Source organism: Quercus lobata, chromosome 8, assembly GCF_001633185.2.
Source record: "Quercus lobata isolate SW786 chromosome 8, ValleyOak3.0 Primary Assembly, whole genome shotgun sequence".
Lineage (NCBI taxonomy): Eukaryota > Viridiplantae > Streptophyta > Magnoliopsida > Fagales > Fagaceae > Quercus > Quercus lobata.
In genome coordinates this window covers 7,553,920-7,578,652 of record NC_044911.1, presented here as the reverse complement: position 1 = coordinate 7,578,652, position 24,733 = coordinate 7,553,920, and the positions used below count along the sequence as shown (strand labels likewise).

The 24,733-nt window shown below is 37.1% G+C and overlaps 2 protein-coding genes across 3 annotated transcripts; both read right to left on the bottom strand.

Moving 5' to 3' along the window:
• Nucleotides 1–4,334: 4,334 nt before the first annotated feature.
• Nucleotides 4,335–7,129, bottom strand: LOC115958054. The gene is made up of 2 exons (XM_031076416.1): nt 6,531–7,129; nt 4,335–4,667 (listed from the first exon to the last, which is right to left on the bottom strand). Exon 1 carries the CDS (start codon nt 7,068–7,070, stop codon nt 6,537–6,539), a length of 534 nt encoding a protein of 177 aa, XP_030932276.1. The 5' UTR covers nt 7,071–7,129; the 3' UTR covers nt 4,335–4,667; nt 6,531–6,536.
• Nucleotides 7,130–21,665: 14,536 nt separating this feature from the next.
• On the bottom strand, nt 21,666–24,268 carry LOC115958227. 2 transcript variants are annotated; one of them, XR_004084485.1, is made up of 2 exons: nt 22,261–24,268; nt 21,666–22,186 (listed from the first exon to the last, which is right to left on the bottom strand). XR_004084485.1 is itself a non-coding variant. In XM_031076625.1 (2 exons), the coding sequence occupies exons 1-2, from the start codon at nt 24,042–24,044 to the stop codon at nt 22,169–22,171; spliced, it is 993 nt and encodes a 330-aa protein (XP_030932485.1). In that variant the 5' UTR covers nt 24,045–24,265; the 3' UTR covers nt 21,666–22,168. The 2 variants fall into 2 exon arrangements, 1 of the variants encoding a protein (XP_030932485.1); XM_031076625.1 differs by having other exon boundaries at nt 23,070–24,265.
• Between the last annotated feature and the right edge of the window lie 465 nt (nt 24,269–24,733).

Genomic DNA, 24,733 nt, shown 5'->3' with positions numbered 1-24,733 from the left:
CATACATTATAATTCACATAAATAACATTATAACAAAAAAATAATAAAAATAAAACACATATTAGACACACACACGTGCGCACACACACATAAAATATAAATTTATAATAAAGGGAATTTATAATAGATAGAGAGACACTTACAACTCACAAATATTCACTCTTTAATTTTAGAGTTGAAAGATACTGAGATAATCAAATTGAGAAGAGTGAGATGAGATTCATTAAAGAGAGATCTACTATTTGTGTTGTTATTTGATTTTGGACTAGGCTGCCTGATATGTGATTAGAATGAGTAAGATTTAAGTCAGGGTATGCAATAATATTTTTAATGGTAAATTGAACTAATAAAAAAAATATTATATACATAATTTTGTTTTCCTCTTTCAAGTCAGGGGGTTCATTTGAACCCCCGTAGTAGCTCTAGCATCACCCCTATTCACGAACTTGTTCATAAACACATTATAATGTTTGAGCTTAGTTCATTTAGTATTCAAGTCTAAACTTAAGGCTTAACTTGAATTGTTTTATAAACAAAAGAACATAAACAAGCTTTTTCATGAACTGAGCTCGAGATGTTAGTAACCAGCTTTGTTCATTTACAGTCCTACTTTCAATCACCTTGAGAATATTCTATTTATATGAATAAATGTCATTTTTATCATACATGCATTTGGATTCTAACCCTTTTTATCCAAAATAGTGAGAAAAATATATTTTCGGGTTGTTTTTCTTAGATTGTGTATAAAATGAGTCAAAATTGGTATAGTCATGCCAACTCACTTAATAAGCATATTGTGTTAAGATTGAGAGATTTTGACCAGTAGCGGCTTCATGATTTTTTATCTAGGGGGGTCAGCATTGGTGGAGCTAGAAATTTTATCGTGGGTAGGGAAGAAAACAAAAATGACTACTTTTTTTTTTCTTTATATACCACTTCCATACAATTTAGTATACAAAACAACTATATTGTACAATAGTCTAAAATTTATTAATGGTTTAAAGATCAGTAAGACAACAACTATTGAATGCATAAACAAATATAATTAAATAATTAATCATACAATTTTGTCAAATAACTAATCAAACATTTAATATAACATAGATGTGGATACAGATATGTTGGTTGTATCGCTAGTGTAATTTTTTGCTGGTGAAGAAGAAAGTGCAGGAAAAACAATTTCATTCCACTGTCAATGCTAAAGTAAGCCAAAGTCCAAGAGAGAAGGTTTTTTTTTTTTTTTTTTTTTTTAATTTATTTTTATAATCGAAGAGCAAAAATCTGAAACATTTTTTTCTTTCTTATAAAATTAAATATTTTAAGAGCAATGCTATTAATACAACACTTTCACAAAAATTTCACAACAAAATTTAGGTGGCACAACTATATTGTATAATAGTCTTAAAAAATTATTAATGGTTTAAAGATCAGTAAGACAACAACTATTGAATGTATAAACAAATAGAATTAAATAATTAATCATACATTTTTGTCAAATAACTAATCAAACATTTAATATAACACAGATGTAGATACAGTTATGTTGGTTGTATTGCTAATGTAATTTTTTGTTGATGAAGAAGAAAAGTACGGGAAAAACAACTTTATTCCATTGTCAATGCCAAAGTAAGCCAAAGTCTAAGAGAGAAGGGTTTTTTTTTTTTTTTTTTTTTAATCGAAGAGCAAAAATCTAGAACATTTTTTTCTTTCTTATAAAACTAAATATTTTAAGAGCGATGCTATTAATACAACACTTTCACAAAAATTTCACAACAAAATTTAGGTGGCAAGTCGTTAAATGTAGGTAACAAAGTTATGTTAGTTGCAGGTCCATATAAAAAAAGTTACAACTTACAACTTACCACTTAACTTTTTTGTGAAAATAGTACTAAGATGATCATATTTAAGTTAATTTCAGCTAGGTTTTAAAAAAATTAGGGTAAGCGTGTTCAAAATTTTATTTTAGGAGTCAAAACAAAAACAAAAAATTTATTTTATATATTTTTGTTTTGGGGGGCAGGTCGTAATGCAATCCCTGATTTTAACATGATTATTAAATAAATTGGATTAGAATTAAGCTATGTATTTGAAAACCCTTGCCATGACACAATAGGAGCATAACCCACTAACACAAATTGTTGCTCTGGATAAAGTTTATTACAAAATTGGTTGTAACCTAAGGTTACAATCTTACTTAATATCTTTTTATTGGAGATGAATTTTGACAAATCCACCATTGGAGTATATTTTCTTCTTATGTTATCCATGTTTGCAAAATTTCTAGAAAATTAAAGATCAATAGTTATGTCATCAATAAACTATTTAAATTGCAATTTTGTAGTTTAAAATTATGGAAAAAATATAATCTTATAGATCATATAATAAATAATATTCGATTGGTACAAAATTTGACATGTGTGTGGTAATGTTAATTGTGGAAGGGGTACGATCGGAATACAAAATATAGCCCGTGGGCCTAGTCCGAGGAGGTAGAAGAGCCCATACTCACATTAGACTTGAACCAACACATAAATGAAAACTTGAGAATAAGGGATGAAGAAGTGATCGCCCAAGGATCAGGCCAAACTCTCATTGGGAGGCGTAAGGCAGGCCACTTGCACTAGAAAATAGACTACCGAAGAAAACGGTAGAGACGTGCAAGCAAAGAAGAAGGGAAGTATCCAGACAAAGTAACCATCATCTCCGCATTCAATGCACTGCACCAACTCAATTGACCGCATTAATGGAGGAATGATCTCTGAACTGTGCCTTCACAGCTTGCAGCACATTCTACCACTTCCAGCAAAACCTTGATAGGACAAACATCTAAAGGAAGGTCAGTGACTGTACAAGTGGAGGGCTAAGATGCAATTTAGCTAATTATATAAAGGAAGGAAGCCCCAGTAGAAGTAGAGACGAAAAAATGAAAAGAAATACTGGCATTGTATAGCACTATCATGTGATTAAGACTTGAATATTATATGAACAACTACTCTTCGGCCAAACCCGAGGAAGAGTTAATCCCAAAAATCTATTCTTCTTTCATGAGTTATCTAACTTTATCCTATCCATTTAAAGATTAAATCATACAAGTACATTAAAGTTGGCCTCGAAAGCCCATCTTATAACAAATTAATTGTATTGGGCCGTCTAACCTAAATCTACTATTCTAAGTGGGTTTAGCTTGTTGGGCTCGCTTACATTAATGATATTGAGTAAAGTTATAAACTTAGACTACAACCAATTTTGTAATTAAATTTTGTCCACCTCAAACTTCCTCTTTAGGAAATTGCATTAACAGGCAATTTAGTAATTTACATAACAATATAAAATAGGATTTTCTAGAGCTGAAAATTTGATTTGGGTCAAAATAAGCAAAGATTACTCAAATGTGGTTCAGCTAGATCAACATTTTAAGTTCGAATCCTATATAAATGAGATGTTTGTTTTGCTTAAGAATGGCTAATGACATTATAAATATACCGAGGATGACGTCAAAGTTATCAGTGAACCCGCTTGAAAGAGTGTTTGCAAAACTACCCACTTTGTTGTCCCGTCTAAGCCTCTCTTGTTATTGATTTCTCAGTTCTCACCCAGAAAGAAGTAATTATATTTAAGATTCTTTAGTTATCAGTTTCTAGCCTAGTAAAAAAAGTAATTATGGTCATGCTCAGACAGTAATACCATATCCCATTGCTGGGGGAGGAGGGGGCATTTGTCCTAAAATGTGATCCATAGAACATATCAATTTTTGTTGAAATAGAAATGGGGAAGTTAATAACAATTTTCAGATTCAATCTAGAGGCTGAATCTACTACGCAAGAAAGATAACATATTTCATTAAAAGTGAATTTCTAAACACTGCAAGACATCAACAATTTCTGAGATCATAATCATAGATTAATTTTCACATGGTGGTTTGTATGGCACCCCACCCTGTGGGGATCAGACCTAAGAAATGATGAACTTAAATTGATCACAAGTATCTTATCACCTCATCTCAAAGTGACATAAATGATAAATAGATCAAATTTATACTGATTTCATCAGCTAAATCAAGTTAAGTTAATATGGATTGGCTGTTCTCACAAGGACAGTTGTATTTTCATTTAATTGGAGACTTGGAGTTCAATATGAAAATGCTACAAACAAATTTTTGACCCAAGAGCTGTCAAACTTAGAGAAACACAGCCCTTGATTAGTAGATACATAGCAAGCTTTAGCATCCAACAAACTGTGGAAGGTCCAAAACTATAAATTGCCAGACATTCGAGATATCAAAAAGATATATTCTGCCATCCACCATAATCTTCCCTGTCCTCCCTACTCAATCTAGGGCTATATAGTATAAAAATTTGTATATAGTGTTATTGTATCTACAATAAACTATATCCATCCATGGCAGAGACTAACAGTTAGAGATTGTATTAACAAAAAGAGGGGCTACAAAAAGTTGTTATATGTTCAACATCTCCCAGTTCAAGCATGGTAAAGAGAAGCCTCTGTACCATCCAAGTTCTTTTGGTGAGTTATATATTAATATACAAAGATAGCAGACATAGATATTATCATAAGTTGGCTTCTCCCTATCAAACGAGCAATCAAAAACATAGTAGTACTAGTAGCTGCTGAAGCCAAGCTGTCGTCCATCAGTTATCACCACCAACCTGTGAAAAAGCACAAGTACATTGCAAATGAGTAAGTGTAACGCCAAAAGCCAACCTCTAGAAACTGTACAACATTGTCCACAATTTCTAAGATCACAACTATAGTATATAATTGGCAAGAATACAAATTATACCCTTTAAGTTTAGTCAATTGACATTTTAGTCCTTTTTTAGTTTCATTTTGTCATTTTAGTTCAATAAGTTCACATTTGCTATCACATAATTAATTCTTTTGTCTATCTGCCTTTAACTATTAAAAAAATAATTTTTATATTAAAAAATTCTCTTTTAAATAATAAAAAAATTATTAATAAAAAACATGAATCCACACCAAGATATCAGATTTTCACACATAAAAAACACCCAAAAGAAATTACTACAAATCTAAATCAAACCCATGGAACCCAAAAAATCAAGCACGCCAACTAAAACCAAGACCAACAACGAAGCCACAGCAACCAGCCAATCTTGGAAGAAAAAACCTCACTACATGGAAAAAATTAGTTACAGAATGAATACTTAAAAACCACCACCCAAATCCATGAAACAAATCCTCCAATGTCTCCAATTTTAGCATCAAAGCTAAGAATGCACCTAAACAAATTCTAGCATTTTTGAGTAATTATCACTTGCAGAATCAACTATCTTACACCCAAAAAGCATAAGCAATCAAGGAAAACAAGCATGTCAATAACAAAATGGAAGGAACCTTCTGTGAACAGATATTAGAATTCCATTAAGACTTTCAATTTATAAACTTCAATGTCACAAACAACAGCCTAAATACCTTTGTATGTAGAACCTAAACTCTACCTATTTTTTATACTTGGGCTCTCTATCATGTTAAGATAGAAAGTCAACACTTTGACAATTACAAGCACAGTTTTACAAGGTACTTCTAGAACCGACACCTCTCCCCCCCAGAGAAAATTGCTCCCCTTCCATCTGCATCTCATAACTAGTTTAGAAATGTTCAAACAGAATAGCTTTCAATAAGAAAATGCAATATTTTCATGCAAATAACTAGGTCAAGACAGGCCAAACTTACAGAAACACAGCTTGTTGATTATGCAATCCCTATCAAGCATTAGTATCCGATAGATAAAGACCAAGAACTTGAGGAAAAACTACATTTTAGGACAGTAGATGCACACAAAAAATTATTAGGTCATTAGGTGAGCCACTATCAATCTTCTCTCTTTGCCAATAAACTCTAGCTCAAAGGACACATTCTTGTCTTGTGAAGTGAAAGGTGAGGTTTTGAATTCAAAACTACAGGTGAGTGAAGTTACCAATGATAAGGAGATTAAAAAAATCTCTCCTCAATCTTGGGAACAAAGCTTAAATGACCAATTCAATTATTAATCTTTCTTATCAGAGAATGTTCATTTTACATATATGGTGATACTTCAATTAAAATTAGAAATAGGTTGACCAATTTCCAAGGGGCATAACAAAAAAAGTTCATCAAGTCCAATGATAAAAAAAATTTCACAATGACTAAGATGGGATGAGTCTAGTTGCACAATTTTTTTTTAACAACTATTGAGATGACATGTTGTAATTGATACATGATATATCCAATTAAAAGTTCTGTAAAAAATGATTAATCTTGAGCATAAGTATTGCTAGAGAGTAGAGACACAGAAAGTTCAGAACTTGACAAAGGTAGCTCATTGTGATTGTGAATCCACTTAATGCACAATCACTTTCATCTGAGCCCACGATTCATTCCCACAAGATGCACACTACTGAAAAAAGTGATGATTTTTTTTTTTTTTTTTTTTTAGACTTATTACCCTATCATTGTTTAAAGAAGTCCCTATTAGAGTTTGCAACAAAACAGAAGAAGTTCAACATTACAGTGCTTTAGCAGAGAATTGACAACAGAGCCTTTATCGACTGTCGAACGCCAGCCTCGACCTTATCGAAACGCTGTTGGGTCTCTTCAAGGTTCCTATGCTTTTCAAACAATTGCCCATCAAACTCTCGCTCTTCATTCTTAATGGCAACGTGAGAATGGAGGCAACTCTTCCATTTTACATACAAAACATCCACCTCCCTCTCTTTCTCAACCGATTCCTCCTCGAGCTTTCGCAACACCTCTCGAGTCTCCGAGATCTTATCTTTCAACAAACTAAGTGGCCCCGTAGCTTTCATATACTCTGCTTCGGATCTAGCCAGCACTTCAGTCGCTTCTCTCGATCGAGCTCGAAGCTCATCGCCAGACAAAACGGCTTCAGTTTCATCATTTTGGCGAGTTCGGAGTTCGCTCTCGACGGAGGAGAGTTCAGCGTGCTGGCAAGAGAGGAGATCTCTGACAGCGTTATATAGCTCAGTGTAGTCTGCATTGACTCCATTGAGCCAAGCCAAGACCTTGTTCGCCAAATCCACCATAACCATTGTTGCCAAGTCATAATACTCCCTCGACAACGTGAGCTCACGGACTAAAAGCTTCTTCACTGGCCCCGCCACTAAAAGCTTCTCTTCCCTCTACTTTTCATTTTCACAGTTTCATCTCCCTCTATTTCTCTTCCCTCTTAAAATAAAAAAGTGATTTTAATTAAGAAAAATACCATAAGCCAAACCTTATAAATTTTATAGACGAAGCACTTGGATACATGAAATAATAGAAAAATGTGTCAAATATACATGTTCTTTAAAATTACTTACATTAATCAAGTTAAAAATGTGTAAATTTACTAAATTGCAGCTTTATATATCATATAATTAACAAAGAATGAAAAATGATTATTTAAATAAAATTAGAATGCAGAATAAATAATTTGATATAGGTGATTTTGAAAAGTTGTTGTGTAAAATAGAAAAAAGAGATTCTTATACTAAAATATATAGGAATTTTCGTAGGAGTTGATACAAATTTTATAACAAACTTAAATTATATAAATTTTAATAGTCTAAAAGTAAAATACTAAAATATACTAGATAATACTTTCATACCAAGTGCTTGTGGGGTGTGAAGGGTAAGGATCGAGATTTAAGTTTTCAAAAGAAAGTTTCACACACATATACACTTAGATTAGGTTAGAGTATAATTTCTATCTTATATAAAAATAAATAAATAATAATAATAATAATCTCTTTTTTTTTTTTTTTTAAGCTAATAGTCAATTATATGTATATATTAAAAATCATAGTGAAAATAAACGCAAGAGTTGAGCAAAATTCAAAGGGGGTTAAAATTAAAAACTAATAGAATAAAAAAGCAAAATGGGATTTGTGGTGGTCGATTTTCAATAATATTGGGCCTAGACCCTCCAATTTACTTGTATTTTGATTTGAGCTTATCCCACAATAGAAGGTCCAAAGAAGTGATTAGTGGTGTTACTAATATTGTTATGGCGATCCCTTAATGCTGAACTATCTTAATTTCAACATGACCGTGAAGGCTACCAAGCAGTTGAGCCCCCTTTCTCAAGTCCAAACAGGACTACTACCCTCTCGATGAGGACAATTTCAGTGCACAACTTGAACTTCTTGACAACAATATAAATATGAGTAGTCAGACTCATACCAATAACCCTATGGTTCGGTCAAGCCACGTCACCACTGAGCCTGGAATGACGGAGCCGCCCTCGAGGCCTCCAATTTTGCCATCGAGGAGGAGTGAGTTGGACGGTGAGGAATTTTTTGTCAGTTCCCGTCAAGACAAAAGGGTTATGATGAAGAAACAAAGAGAATGGTGATTACATGCATTAACAAAAAGTTGTTATAATCAACATCTTCCAGTTGAGGCATGGGAAAGAGAAGCGCATGTACTATCCAAGTTCATTTGGTAAGTACAATAAAAACAAAGAAGAAAATAGATATCATCAAAAGTCGGTATCCCTCTATCAAAAGAGCAATCAAAATATTGGTAGTAGCTGCCGAAGCCAAGCTGCCATCGATCACCACCAACCTGTGAAAAAGCACAAGTACATTGCAGATGAGTAAGGGTAACTCCAAATTTCAACATCTAGAAACTGCACAACATTGTCTAAAATTCCTAAGATCACAACTATAGTATAAAATTTTACTACGTTGCTACTTGCTACTCTGCACTCTATACCCAATGATACTTCTTCTAAGTTCTAATTGTTCGCGTACCCATCCAGCCTCTTCAGGGAGTTTTGGTTTTGGGTCTCTAAACCTGAGCTATCATCAAATAAAAAGACACCAGAGGGCTCTCCAAATGTGAAGTCAATTCTCTTAAGAAAAAATACAAATAATGGTAAAGTCAAATACAAGTTCATATCTAGCATCCGTTTGGATAGCATTGAGAATGTGCGCTTTTGCGTTTTGCTGAAAAATGGTGGGTCTCATTGCACTATTCACGGACCTACAAAAATCATCCAAACACAGATTTCAATATAAATTTGAGTCCCACAGCACTATTCACACATTTAAAAATTATTTTGCTAAAGTGTTTTTAATTTTCAACAATAAGCGATATCCAAACAGATCCCTAATTATATGAGTACACAATTTCTGAGATCATAACTATAGCACAAATTGCAATAGTCAAAGAATATGAAACTCGCATCAGGTTGAAGTGCAACCAAACTGTTGAAGTTATACTAAAAAATGCTTGAAATGATGAAATTCACAATTATTAAATTATATGGATCCAAGAACAAACCTTTTCCAGTCGACTCTTAACTATTTTGTTATACTAGGGCTCTCCATCGTATTAAGATAGAAAGACAATACTTTAACAATGTAATTTCACTTTGACAATTGCAAGTAGAGTTTTAGAAGGCATTTATAGAACATTACCCCCTCCTTGTATCTCATATTTATAATAATTCAAAACAAAATAATGAGTTCAATAAGAAACGGCAATATTATCAAACAAAGACAAGACATGCCTAACTTACAAAACCACAACCTATTGATCATATAATCCCTATCAAGCATTAATATATATATATATTAATGGATAATGACTAAGAACTTAAGAAAACAACGTACATTTGAAAATTTTTATTAAACAGTTGCTATTATACACTCCGTATAAACTTCATTTTGAAAATCAATGTGACAGTACATGTATGGTAAGTGTGTAATAATGAGTATTTGACTATTATAACTCAACTACATTATAGGACAGCAAATGTACAATAATATTATTAGGTGACCCACGACCAATCTTCTCACTTGAACAATAAACTCTAACTCAAATGACACTTTTTTTTTCTTAAAAATTTTATTTATGTAAGCACACGAAGTGACCGGTGAGACAATGAATTCAAGACCACTAGGCGTGTATGATTACAAATAATAAGAGAGGGAAAGTATTCTTTATCCTCATTCTTGGGAACGTAGCTTAAATGATCAACTCAATCATTAAGAGAATATTCATTTGGGTAATTATAGATTTATATTGCTAGTAAAATGTAAACTAATAATCTTCTTATCCATTTTAGGTTTAAGTATCAAGAACTAAATTTCTATGAATAAAAGTACATACATGGTGACACTTCATGTAAAATTAGGACTAGGTGGACCTTCCTATGGAGCACAACCAATGACAAAAGAATTTACAACAGTTAATGTAGCATACACAGCTTTGTGAAAAAAAAAAATTTATTATTATTTTTTTCTAGAATTATTTCTCTATCATTTTCTCAAAGAAGTTATTAGAGTTTGCAACCAAAAAAAAAAAAAGATTGGGGGTTTGGAATTAGGGAGAATTACCATGAACATTACATTAGTTTAGCAGAGAGATGACAAAGTCTCTTTACACCGTTTAACACCAGCCCTGACCTCGTCGCAACGCCCCTCGGTCATTTGGACGATCTTTCGTTTTTTCGTCACTTGCTCAGCAAACTCATACTTTTCATTCTTAATGGCCAAGTGAGACTCAAGGCAATGCATCCATTTCCCTTCCAGAACAGCAACCTCCTTCCTTTTCTGTGCCAATTCCTTCTCGAGCTTTCGCAACACCTCTCGGTGTTTTGAAACACTAGTGTTCAGTACACCAAGTTGCTTTTCGGCTTCCAGATACTCGGCTAAGGATCCAGCCAACGCTTCAGACGCTTCTGCACACCGATGTTGAAGATCATCGCGATACGAAATGGCATTGGATTCGTCGTTTTGGTGCGATTGGAGCTCACTCTTGGCGGAGGAAAGTTGAGCACAGTGAGAAAGGAGAGCTCTAACAGCATCGTATAGGTCTGCGTAGTCAGCTCCAAGCCAATCCAAGGTCTCGAAAGCCTTGTTCGACAGTTCCACCATTGTTTCCACGTTAACATCCTCTCGAGACGAAGAGAGCTCCGATACTATCAGCTTCTTCACTGACAACGCCGCCGAAGCATAGAGTTCACTCGAATCCGGAGAGAGTTCGTTGAAGTTGCTGTTGTTGGGGGAGTTGTTCGTACACTTCCGGAGTAGGAAGAGTGGGCCCGTATCTTCTCCGACCAAGTCATCCTCAGCTTGTACTGCAGGAGGGTCTTTGAATATCAGCTTTTTGGGGGATGGGGCTGATGGCGGCGAAAACAGAGGCTCGTTCGCATTCTGACGATCCATTGCTCTAGCGGATGAGTTGTGGCCCTTGTGGGTCTTTTTTTTTCGTCGACACACTTGCCTGTTGTACACCTCAAGTTGTCCCTTCAGTTCCCCCTCAAGGTTGTCCATTCAGTTCTTTCATCTGTATTCAATTTTATTTTAATTCTCAAGAGGAGGTAGCTTTGATCCATGCGGTTGTCAAAATTACAATTTGGATTGTAGATTTGAATCGTAGGATCATATAATTTATGATCTCACCTCATTAAAACGTTTATGATCGCACTAAGATCGTAAAAATTGGTAGGATTATATGTAGGATCATGTAGAATCGTATAGGATCGTATGTGATCCCACCGATTCTACTGATCCTACCAAAACATCAATTTTTGGTTTTTATTTTTTATTTTTTTATGGCTTAAAATTTTGGTTTTGATGAAATTTTAAGGGTTTTTATTTTCCTATGTTGTGATGGTATGACTTTTTATTTTATTTTTATATAATTGTCTTAACCTAAGCAAATATTTTCTAGTTTCTAGTTCTCTTGTAATCAAAATGAAGGAATGCTTCGTCTTTTCTAAATGAAGAATTTATATTGACTTTGCTACATTTTAAGCTATAATATTGTTAAATTTGTTTGATCAATATATTAATTTGTGTTCTAATATTACTCAAATGTTTTTCTTATATATAATTTTATTAGTATGCTTGTATTTTGTATATTGATTGATTGATTTTTTTAAGCATGCTCTATAATTGTTGTTGAGTGGTATAACTTGAATAGTTGAGTGTAAAGTTGTATCTTGATCTCTTTTGTAGCTCTAGTGTATAAATGTACAATGTCTACATAGATGATGAACTGGATGATTTTGATTAGGAGTTAGGACGGCGGTTATAAGAAACCTAGAATGAGAATAATTAAATGTTCATTTCATCTTAATATTCATCTTACTTTTAGATTTCATAGTTTAGTTAGCTAGTTTCCATTTGATAACTTATTTTGGATTTTAAACTTGAAACTTGGAAAATATTTCCATGTGTTGATAAATATTTTGGTATTTGGTTGCTAATTAAACATTTATTGAATTTTTTAAATACATGGGGTCAAAACTTAACTAAATTTATTTCGTTAGTGTAGACGTAGCGATGTAAATTGCATCATATGATGCAAATATTTGTTTTTTTATGGATAAAATCGCAATTTACGTGATTATTCAACATACAAAGTCATTATCATTGTGTTTTTTGCTTTAAATTTGAAAATATGTAGGATCTTACAATTTACGATCTGATCTACGATCTACGATTCCACCTACCTCCCACGATCTTACGTAGGATCCCGATTTTGACAACCTTTGATCCATGTGTAAATGGAATGACTGTATATGTTTGGAATGAATGAAATCTAAGACAGAGAAATTGATGAAAAATAAAATAAAATAAAAAATTGGGAAACTCTTAAACTCCCTTTCTATTTTAATGTTAGTCTTCCTCTATCTATTTACTATCTTCCTTTATTTTGGCTCTATTTTCAACTCTCGGTCTCTCTCTTTTATTAATTTTCCAACTAATTGTTACACTTTCTCCAATACTTTTCACTCCCTTTTACTTTTTCATTTGTTAACAATATGATTATAGAGACATAGGATAAACTACATGTTTTGTATATTGTGTATGTAACACTCTACAATAAAAGAGTATTTATATAGGCATAATATGTGTGAAGTACAAGTAATAAGAGTGTTTTGGTCCCAAATCCCGTAGACTAGAATAACTAATATATATACTACCATCTTTTCACTACTCTTTACTTTAATGTCACACTTCTTCTATTTTTTTTATCTTCTTTTATTTTGGTTTATATTATTATCATCCTCTTATTATAAATTTGTTATTCTACCTCCCATTCTATGCACATTTTTCCCACCAAAAAAAAAAAAAAAAGTTCTTTCCTCTCTCTCTCTCTCTCTCTCTCTCTCTCTCTCTCTCTCTCTCTCACACAATTCTTTTCATTTTTTGGTGGCTTTTCTTATTTTTCTTGCATCTCTACTTTAAGTTGATAAATTATTGTGTTCTTAAGAACTCTACTTTGGGTTGATGCGATTTAGTTTAGTGTTTTTAAGTCATCATTTTTCTTTTCTTTGATCGTTATATGTTATCATATTGCATCATAAAGATAGTGTATAAGAATATAATGTTATTTTATTACATAACATGACTTGGATAATTTGGTATTTATTACTATATATTTTTTTTATTTTTACTCTTCTTATTCTCATCTTATTTTCTTTAAATTTGTTATTCCATTTCACATTCTCTCATGAAAAAATTATTACTCTCTCTCTCTCTCTCTCTCTTAGTTTTTTATTCTTTCTTGCAACTCTACTTAAGGTTGATGAATCATTGTGTTTTTTATTAATTCTATCACGGTTTAATATGTTTTGGTGTTGTGTTTTAGAGTTTCTCATCACAAGTCGTCTCTCCCCCTCTTATAGCTTGGATTTGGTTTTTATTTGAGTTAATAGTTAGTTATTTTGAAAGTGAGAAGTTTAATTTAAATAAAAACACAAATTTGGCTATTTAAATGTGTCTATCAATTATTTGAGTAGTATCAAGTATAATTTTGTTATGCTTTTTGATTATCATGATAATCACTTTTAAGAAAATGAGGAATTTGGATAATTTATTTGAAACTTAAATATTTTAATTGTACAGAAAAAAAAAAAGGGGGGGGAAAAAGAAGAAGGAAAACATAGCGCACTATAATACAATTTTGAAGAATATGAACTGTGGTTGCACGATTTTCCTGGCCCAAACCCTTTTGATCAGGCCCTGGCCCAAGGCGCAACCCACAATAAATATTTTGTAGAAGATGGGTCAAAGAACTTAGCCTCAGTGAGCTTGCTCGGTCTGATACATGGACAATATTGTTGCAGAAACAAGAACACAAGGATGGATATTTAACAGCAGATTCTATTTCTTCAGTTAGAATACATTTCTCCGTCCCTCTCTTTGAGGGGTTCCACTACATTATATAGCTCTCTCATTCTTATCTGAATCTTACACTTGTTGATCATCTAAGCCTCCACTTGAGCACCTGTCCCATCAGACACCCCTATCACTCCCTTGTGAGTTGCGGTGGCCAAGGTAGTACTGTTCAGGGGTCTTTTCCTCATTAATGCGGCCAAGAGGGTGGTTGTGGCACATTTAATGTGGTGGTGGCAGCTTTCCATGAGATATTTTGGGTTTTATTCTTTTTATATGCTGGGAGGATGAACTGCAATGGTTGGGGCGAGGTCTTTGACCGGACTTTGTAATGTCCGAGGAGGAGTTACTCCTCGGACAGGTTTCTTTTATCGCAATTGGGCCTGAATAATGCTTTATCTGTGACTTCTCCTCGGACAGGATGCTCCTCGGACGGGCTTGAAGTTAGACTAGCCCATTATTTTGGGCCGGGCCCCACAATAGCCCCTCAAAACTCCGGTTTTTATTTCCTTCCGAGGAGAAAAGCGGGGTTTTGATGTTAGTGAGAGGATGGAAGTAAGGAGAGCTTGGGGCCCGCGTGCGGACAGTTACTTTGGACGCGCTACAATTTACGAGGCGCGGCCATTTACTTCTGGAGGCTTTATGTCCCCCTCATCCAACGGTGTGGCATGGATCGAACGGCCATCATTTTTTCTCGTATTTTTAGGCAGGAGCGATCTTTTCTCTCTCCTCCTAGCTATATAAGATGTCAGAGGGGTTCAGTTTTTTCTTTTTATCTGCATTTCATAAACCTCAGAGGATTCCAGAGAACTCCATCGAACTCCAGAGATCTACGAATACTCTCGTCCGCTAAGCCACCGTAGCCGTTTTTCGTGAAGCGTCTCCTCCAAGAGAGATTTCCAGGCATCCCATTGAGCGTTTTGTGAAGGTACCAGTAAATTTCGTTCATTTCGCCGTTTCGATTCCCTCCTCGGACTCTACTTTTCTTCTCGGTCTTTATTTTCATTCCTCCAGTTCAGCTCAGATGGGTAGATTCGAAAAATTAGTAAAAACTCCAGCCGCTATGGAGGCCTTTAGGGCAAAATACCACATTCCCCCGGGGGTGGGGCTGCAGTACTGTCCTCTTGAAGGAGTATTGACAGATAGAGGTGAGGGAGAAGTTGTTATCCCCATGATTGCTTTCATAGAGGGAGGGATGACACTTCCCATGCGTAGGATTACAAGGGAATACCTGTCTAACCATAGGTTGACGCCGCATCAGTGCGCCCCGAATATGTTCAAGATACTAGGCTGTGTAGATGTCTTAGACGAGCGGATGAATCTAGGCCTTACTTGGCATGATGTGGCTTATCTGTACGAGTGTCACCACCTCGAGAGTGGAGGGTATTATCTTAAATCCCGATCCGAGGTTGTTAGGTTGATCTCCTGTCTCCCAATATCCAATAAGACCGTGAAGAATGACTTCCTTATTGCTTCAGGGGAGTGGTTCGATGGTATTCATTGTCCAACTCGGGCAGGAATCCCAGGTGCGACGTCTTTAGGGCCAATCCTTTTTTGGGAAAGGGTTTAGTATTGGGGGGTTATTTTTCTCGTTTTCTTTACAATTGGAAAATTTCATGAACTAATCCCACTTTTCTTGGACGTTTGCAGATAAAGTTCATGTCGCTCCTCGGATAAATTTCGTGAACGTGCCGGCGTTGAACTACCTTCTAAGGTCGGAGATTTACGTTACTAAGGACGGACAGTTGCGTGCGGCCCATCTGGTTCTGGGCTATCAACCTCTGAGCCGCTCTTTCCAAGCTATCGGTCACGCCATAAGGGCTGACAGTCCGAGGTTGGTTAGGATTGACGTGTCTAAGAACGGGTTCCTAGCTCAACGTGATCTACCACCAGTCGTGCTACCCGGCGTTAGAGATCCCTACTTAGCAGAGCAGCTACCTCCACCAAACGAGCCTGGCGTTGCTGTTCCGGTTGAAGAGGAAATTGAATCATCTCGTCTTTCCCTTGAGGAAGAGATAGACGAGTTTTATTTTGAGGAGGAGGTTCAGCAAACCCCCTTGGTTAAGCTTTCTGATCCTGAAGGAGAGCAGGACCAACATTCCGCAGTTGGTGTTCCCTCAATCGTCATCTGCTCGGACGATCCCTCGAACGAAGAGATAGAGCCCATGGCAGGGAAGGGAAAAACTTTAAGGGAGTTGATGGCCTCCCGAGGGAAAGGTCAGTCATCAAAAGGTCAGTCATCAAAGGGACCAACTCAGTCACAGGTCCAAACCCTTCCTCCTGTGGTCCCTTAGGACACCTCGGACCTCGGCCTTAAGGTTAATTCGGATCTGAAGAAGAAAAGGCCGGTTGACACTCCTGAGGAGGGTGAGGTGGTTGCCCAGCCGACCAAGCAGCAAAAAACCACTCGGGCGCCAAGGAGCAGAAGGGGTAACTCCTCGGAAAGCCGGGATGAGGAGAACCTTGCTGAGGTGCGCGCTACCCTGCGTGCATGGAACCCCAAGTTGGAGCTGGATGGGGTTGCCATCCCTTACAATGCGTCGGTCCGAGAGTATAACCGAGGCCGGGTAGGGTACGTGACTGATGCCTTAGAGCAACCCCTACTCCTTCCTCGGGATATGGAGGCCTATAGGCGGTTCTCTCAGCCCGAGATCTTCCTATCCCTCAAAAGGGATCTCGCGATGGTAAGTAATCCTTTTACTGTTTTATTAATTTATTTAAACCTGTTAAATTTTTAAACCAATCTTGTTTCGTTTGCAGATTATTCAGCAGGTATTTGTGGCTGAGGAATTTTGTCGTGATAATCGCAGTCGAGTTGAGGCTGAGACCCAGTCTCGGACGGAGATGGAGAAAACCTTGGGGTCCCTCAAGCACGACCACCTTGAACTCACGGAGAAGTTCAAGGAGTCGGAGAAACGGCGCAAGAGCGCAGAGGCTGGTTTGAAAAGTGCTGAGACCCAGGCTGAGGACCAGCGCAAAGAGTTGTACTCGACCCAGATCAACCTTGCCACCGAGAAGCAGGCAGTGCTAGATCTCAAGACTGCTATGCAAAAAGTCGAGGATGAGCTGCGGCGGGTCAAAGAGGAGGCTCAGCTGATCCGAGAGGCCACGGAGGCTGAAAAGAATGCTTCTCGCCAGCTCGGGGCCCAAGAAACGGAGGCCAGGTTATCCGAGGAGATTCCCGAGGTGTGCAGGGACTACTGCAGCATCTCATGGGCTCATGCCCTCGATGCTGCAGGAGTTCCTGTAGATTCGGTGCTAAGACTGCCCAAGAACATTTTCTATCCTGAGGAGATCCGAGAGAATCCTGATGGCGTCCAAGTGGTTTCAGAGCAGGATCTGGCGGTGCCTGATGCCGTCCCTGTGCCTGATGTGGCGAAGGATCCCGCCACGGACCCTACCATCGAGGTTCCTCCTCCTCAGCCCGAGCAAAAAGAAGATCCTCCTGCTTAGCTTTTTAGGCTTTTAATTTTTGTATTCCCTTCTTTTTTTTTTTTGAATGAGAGTCGTCCTGTTTTTGCGCTCTTTTGTAAGGACCTCTCTTTGTATTGTCCTCGGAATATTAATATAGAATGTTTGCTTTGCTTTCTATGGATGTATGCTAATACCGCTCTTTTTTTTTTATAAACATTTGCAGCGACATAGATAAATGTAAACGGTCAAGATAAAAAGGGTTGTTGGGCAGCGCATTTGAATGAGAGTTGCAATGGTGCTAGACTGTGCGCACGCCTTAAAATGATTTCCCTTAAGTAATAATCTCCCAATCTGTCATAAGTAATAATTTCCCCTAAGTCTGTGGTCCGAGGAGCCATGCAGGACTTAGGTTCTGTTTAAAACTTGTGTATTTGCCATAAGTAATAATTTCCCCTAAGTCTGTGGTCCGAGGAGCCATGCATGACTTAGGTTCTGTTTAAAACTTGTATAAATTGTCATAAGTAATAATTTCCCCTAAGTCTGTGGTCCGAGGAGCCATGCAGGACTTAGGTTCTGTTTAAAACTATGAATAGTTGCCACAAGTAATAATTTCCCCTAAGTCTGTGGTCCGAGGAGCCATGCAGGACTTAGGTTCTGTTTAAAACTTGTATAAATTGTCATGAGTAATAATTTCCCCTAAGTCTGTGGTCCGAGAAGCCATGCAGGACTTAGGTTCTGTTTAAAACTATGAATAGTCGTAAATAGAACAGTAGGCAGAGGATAGTCATGAAACAAAACGTGGGCTAGGCCATTTTTATTAATAACAATATCTTCTGAGGTTATTTACATTCCATAGTCGAGGTACAATTTTTTCGTCTAAATCTTCTAAGTAGTAGGCGCCTATCCCGGCCACGGATGTGACACGGTATGGTCCTTCCCAATTGGGCCCCAACTTGCCCCACGGTGGGCGCCAATTGTGGTTGCAAGATTTTCCTGGCCCAAACCCTTTTGATCAGGCCCTGGCCTAAGGCGCAACCCACAATAAATATTTTGTAGAGGATAGGTCAAAGAACTTAGCCTCAGTGAGCTTGCTCGGTCTGATACATGGACAATATTGTTGCAGAAACAAGAACACAAGGATGGATATTTAACAGCAGATTCTATTTCTTCAGTTAGAATACATTTCTCCGTCCCTCTCTTTGAGGGGTTCCACTACATTATATAGCTCTCTCATTCTTATCTGAACCTTACACTTGTTGATCATCTAAGCCTCCATTTGAGCACCTGTCCCATCAGACACCCCTATCACTCCCTTGTGAGTTGCGGTGGCCAAGGTAGTATTGTTCAGGGGTCTTTTCCTCATTAATGCGGCCAAGAGGGTGGTTGTGGCACATTTAATGTGGTGGTGGCAGTTTTCCATGAGATATTTTGGGTTTTATTCTTTTTATATGCTGGGAGGATGAACCGCAATGGTTGGGGCGAGGTCTTTGACCGGACTTTGTAATGTCCGAGGAGGAGTTACTCCTCGGACAGGTTTCTTTTATCGTAATTGGGCCTGAATAATGCTTTATCTGTGACTTCTCCTCGGACAGGATGCTTCTCGGACGGGCCTGAAGTTAGACTAGCCCATTATTTTGGGCCGGACCCCACATGAACCATCTCAGAAATGAATAATATCAATCAAACACACCTAAAATAATAGAATTATATATATATAGAAAAAAAAGATGAAAAATAATTTAGAAAATTAATTAATTTTTAGGGAGAATAAATTATCTTCAACAAATTTTAAATAACAATTTACACATTATATCACAATTACAAAATGATTATCTATTTTGCAACTATTAGAAGATAACGATGATGATGTTGTTGAGCCACCAGTCTGAGTAAGGTGTCTGAGGACAAAGGTTGTCACTTCTTGTCTACAAAGCCTTTCGACGAAGCTAAAAATTTTCATCTTTGCCAAGCATAAATTTCTTTGATTCCGCGCTGCTAGTATTTCTTCTCTCTAAACTAAACTGTGAAGTTGTGTTTGGATGCCAATAAATTGTAGGATTGAGAGACAACGGAGTGTGTGAAAAAGGGCTAAATTGTAACTTTGGCTGTGTTTGGTTGCTGGAAATCGTTTTCCGGAAAATACATATTTTCCGGAAATGCTAATTTCCGGAAAAGGAAAATGTTTCCATGTGTTTGGTTGCATTTCAAAAAATTTTCCGGAAAATATTTTCTGGTGTTTGGAAAAGAAGAAGGAAAACACAAATCTAGAAAAAATCATCAACGATCTCGCGATCAACGGCGACGGCGACGGCGCGAGATCGCGATCAACGGCGACGGCGCGATCTCGCGATCGACGCTTCGCGAGATCGCGCTGTCGATCGCGATCTCGGTCGAAGGCGAGATCGCGATCAACTGCGCGATCTCGCGATGGCGCGATCTTCGCGGTGCTCTGGGTGTGAGGTTCGATCGCCGTTTGGGGTGCATTTGAATCGACTTCAAACGCTCGTTCGCCAGATCGTTCGCCGGATCGGAGCACTGGGTGTGAGGTAGATTGTTTTTTTTTTGTTCTTTCTTTCAAGCTCGCGTGTTGTGTTTTCTGTTTTTTCTCTCCCTCTCTCTGCGTTTTGCAAGCCACGGAAATCAATTGAAGTGAAAATGAAGGCAGATTTTCATTTCCGTGGTCAAGGCTTCAAATTTCGGTCAACAGGAAATTCATTTCCGGAAAATAATATTTTCCGTCACAGCCAAACGCTCCATTTTCCGGAAATTGATTTCCGGAATTCATTTGAAGTCGAAACAAACGCACCCTTTATCTTTAACCTACATTTTCCTTAAATTTTCATCCTCATTTCAAATAAATTAAAACTGTGCTTGGTTGGAAAATACCACCTACCCCCACTGTTAATTTTGTGAAAGTTTGATTTCCAGATATTTTGAGAGCTGAAAATGTCGTTCTAAGCCAGTGAAACTTTTGGAAATTTTAGTGAACTACTATTCATTAATGAAACTTTTAGTGACAAAGAAGTAAAAATAAATATCATTGGGGGAAGTCAGGGAAACAAAAGTTCATTACCTATATAGAAATACAAATGAAAAAGAGCCTCTGATCAAAGCGAAGAGGCTGGTAAACAATTAAATTGCATACAGGCCACGAGTTTAGAGACAAAAATAGTAAAGATTTATTTGTGAGCGAGTGCAGAGTCATGCCCAGTTACGTAGTGAATTATCAAGAAAAGAAAAGAAAACAGTGCGGGTATGACTTTTTGCGTAGACAAATCTATGTGAAGAGAGAAACCACAAAATCAAGTTAGTTTATACCTTTTTTGCACCATGTTCTAAATCCATAAAAACACAAATTTTTACTCCCTTTTATAAGATACTGTTAAACACAAACATCTATTGAAATCGCATTGGTCTATGACACTGAAATGCTCAAGCCATTGTGCTCATTAACATCCTCAAGCTTACATAGCACAAGAATGACATGCACGCCCTCTAATACGGAAAAAGTATATATATATTTTTTATACATGTAATGTAATCCCTCACTCACCTGCGGGATCCACTATTGTGATTGAGAGGTTACATGTATAGAATAAATCATAAACCACCCCTGCTAGAATAAGAGGCACGACTGCACTGGCACAACAAGAAGAAGGAAAAGAATAATGAAATCATTTCAATGTGACATCCAAAGTTGTTCATCATCCAAAGAAAATGACCAAGAACTTAAATTGGTCACAAGTATCCTATCACTTCGTCTCAAACTGACATATATATATGATGATGATGATGATGATGATGATGATGATGATGAAAAAACCTCACCCGCCAGGGACAGATACCTGATCCCACCTGCCAGAACTGTGTATTAGGTAACTCAAGGGAACTCTTAGTGGGGATCGAATCGAGAATGTCTAATTTTGTAGCTTATTCCAAGCCTCCAACAGCTAGGCTGCACCCTAATGGGTAATTTCATCATATAAATCAACAGAAGTTAATATGGATTGGATGTTTTCACTAGGAAAGTCAGAAATTTTTTTAATTGGAGTTCAATAAGAAAATGCAAAAAACAAATGACTAACACAAGATGTCTAACTTAAAGAAACACAGCCTTTAGATTATTTGATAGTACATAGCAAGCTTTCGCATTCAACAAATAGTGGCCCCTAGAAGGTCCAAAACTACAAATTGCAGGACATTGAAGATATCAAAAAAAAAAAATTCTGCCATCCAAAATAATCTTCCCCATCCTCCCTACTCAATCTAGGGCTAAAAAGTATAAAAAGTATATTTGTATATAGTTAGACTGTCTTTGTATATAGTTAGACTGTCTACCATAACCTATATCCATCCATGGCAGAAACTAAGCAGAAAACAAGAAACTAACAGTTAGAGATTGCATTAACAAAATTACAAAAAGTTGTTATATGCACAGCACATCTGAGTTCAAGCATGGGAAAGAGAAGCCTCTATACCATCCAAGTTCATCTGGCGAGTTATACACAAAGATAGCAGACAGAGATATTATCAAAAGTTGGCTCCTCTCTGTCAAAAGAGCAATCAAAAACATGGTAGTAGCTGCTAAAGCCAAGATGTCATTGATCACCACCAACCTGTGAAAAAGCACAAGTACATTACAGATGAGTAGGTGTAAATCCAAATGTCAACTTCTAGAAACCATACCCACATTGTCCATAATTTCTGAGATCACAACTACAGTATAAAATTTCAGCATGTTGCTAGTTGCTACTTACAACCACCCCCACCCTGCACCCAATGATACTTCCTCTTCTAACTGTGCCAATAACCCCTCAAGGCTCCTCAAGCATCCGCAGGAAGTTTTGGCTCTTTGAAACCCAAGCTCTTATAGGACAAAGGCACAAGAGGACTCCAAAAGAGTGAAGTCAATTCTCTCAGAAAATACAAAAAAGGGTTAAGTCAAATACAATTGCACATCTCATAATAAGCACACAAAATTTCTGTGATCATAAGTACAGCACAAATTTTAATATGTTTTGCTAGGCACCCCCCTCTTCCTCTCTCTCTCTCTCTCTCTCTCTCTCTCTCTTCTTCTCCTCCCAACAAAAGAATAAAGAACTGAATATCATGTCAGTAATTTCACTTTCTGCTCAGAAGTGAAAATTGTTTATATAAATCAGCACTGATTCTAACAGATGATACTAATAAATCCATCATTTTTTGTATTCATTGAGGTCAAAGCTAAAACTCCAATACTCCATTATGAACTATTCATATGCACAATTAGACGTGTTTGGTATTTTCATAGTCAGCAGGCCCCTGGTTAGGGACAACACTTTGGCGAACCCATCCCTATGAACACCACTTTTATCACACACAATCACAACACGAAAAAACACATTCTATCCGCTCAATATTGGTCCTTGTTTTGTTCCCCACAATATGCAACCTCAACAATTGTGTGTATATATTAAAAAAAGAAGAAGATAGAATTGGGAGGGTTTGCAGTAACATTACATTGTTTTGGCAGAGAGAAGACAAAGCCTTTATAGAGGCCTGAACACCAGCCTCGACCTCATCGCGAAGCTGCTTGATCTTTTGGACAGCCTTTTGCTTCTCCTCCACTTGCTCAGTTAACTCTTTCTCTTCCTTCTTAATAGCCATGTGAGATTCAAGGCATTGGTTCCATTCTTTTTCAATATCAGCAAGCACCCTCTCTTCCTTAGCAGATTCAATCACGAGCTTTCGCAAAATGTCCATGATCTCCGAAACCCGTCTCTTCAGACCACTAACCCGCTCTTTGGCTTTCCCAAGCTCGGCTTCGGATCTAGCCAGAGCTGCCATCGATTCTTTCGACCGAACTTCAACATCGCAGCGAGACGAAACGGCGTCGGATTCTTCGTTTTGGTGGGTTCGGAGCTTGGTCTCGACGGAGGAGAGTTGAGCGCGGAGAGAGAGGACGTCCTTAACGGCGTCGTAGAATTCAGAGTAGTCCGGTTGAAGCCAATCCAAGCTATTGAAAGCCTTGTTCGACAATTCCACCATCGTTTCCACGTCCCGAGCCGACGAGAGCTCCAAAAGTAACAGCTTCTTCACCGATTCCGCCGCCGTCGCGTAGTGTTCACGCGCCGCCGAATCCAGTTGGTTGAGATTGCTGCTGCTGCTGCTGCTGTTGGAGGGGTCGCTGTTATGAAACTCCCGGAGACGCGAGAGTGGGCCGCCGCCCAAAACGTCTTGTGCGACTGCCACGTCAACCGTGGGACCCACCTTATCTGAAACGTCGTCGTTGCTGTTGTTATTGCTAGTCTCCTCCTCTTCCTCTTCGTGTTCCTCTCTTTCTTCCTCATATTGACACGTCATCGGTGTTGTCTTGGGTTTTGATCTTGTACGAGAGCAACGAGCGGGAGGGGTTTTGGTTTTGGTGATGACCCTGACTGGTCCTAGTAGTGATGGCGGCTCATTCAGACTCTGCTCCACTTTTACGCGAACCATTGCTCCACCGCCGGAGGAGGAGTTATATAAAACTAGAAAAGTAGTACGGCAATTGACTTTAAGAGGTAATAAGCGGAACCATCACAAGGTCAAGTAATGTTGGTGGCCGGACACGCACCTGACCTCGGCAATGGTTACTCGAGGTCGAGGGCCGGGGTTTAAATTGTTTGGAGAGAGACTTACACTGTTGGTAGCTGGATAAAAACTAGCCTCGTCAACGGGTCTCAATTAATTTGTGATTTTTTGTGACTAATTAATTTGTGAGTTACACGACAAAACCAAATTAATTTTGCAACATGTATATAATCAAAGTAGGAGTATTTAATTTATTTAATTTGAGACATTTAATAGAATTTGAGGTGAGTGAAATATTAAAATTTGAGATTAAATCGTATAATTAAGATTACTTTTATATATATACATAAAAATTATGCATTCAAAATAATAGTGAGAAACCTATCAAAGTTTGATAGATTTAATTTAATTAAAAAAATAACATGTTTCTATCATTCTTATCTCTTCTTCCATATTGGAAAGTTGCTCTTTAAATATTATGCTTGTGCAATCATGTGTAAACTAAAGAATTTTTTTTAATTTAATTAAAATTAAATAATAAAATATATTTAAGTGGTAAACTTAATTTAATAGTTGAGAATTATAAACTGCCCAAATTACTAAGCATTAAAAAA

Excerpts from the sequence above, each read along its gene's own strand:
- LOC115958054 (XM_031076416.1), bottom strand. The coding sequence starts at position 7,070 with ATGGTTATGGTGGATTTGGCGAACAAGGTCTTGGCTTGGCTCAATGGA.
- LOC115958227 (XM_031076625.1), bottom strand. The coding sequence starts at position 24,044 with ATGGTTCGCGTAAAAGTGGAGCAGAGTCTGAATGAGCCGCCATCACTA.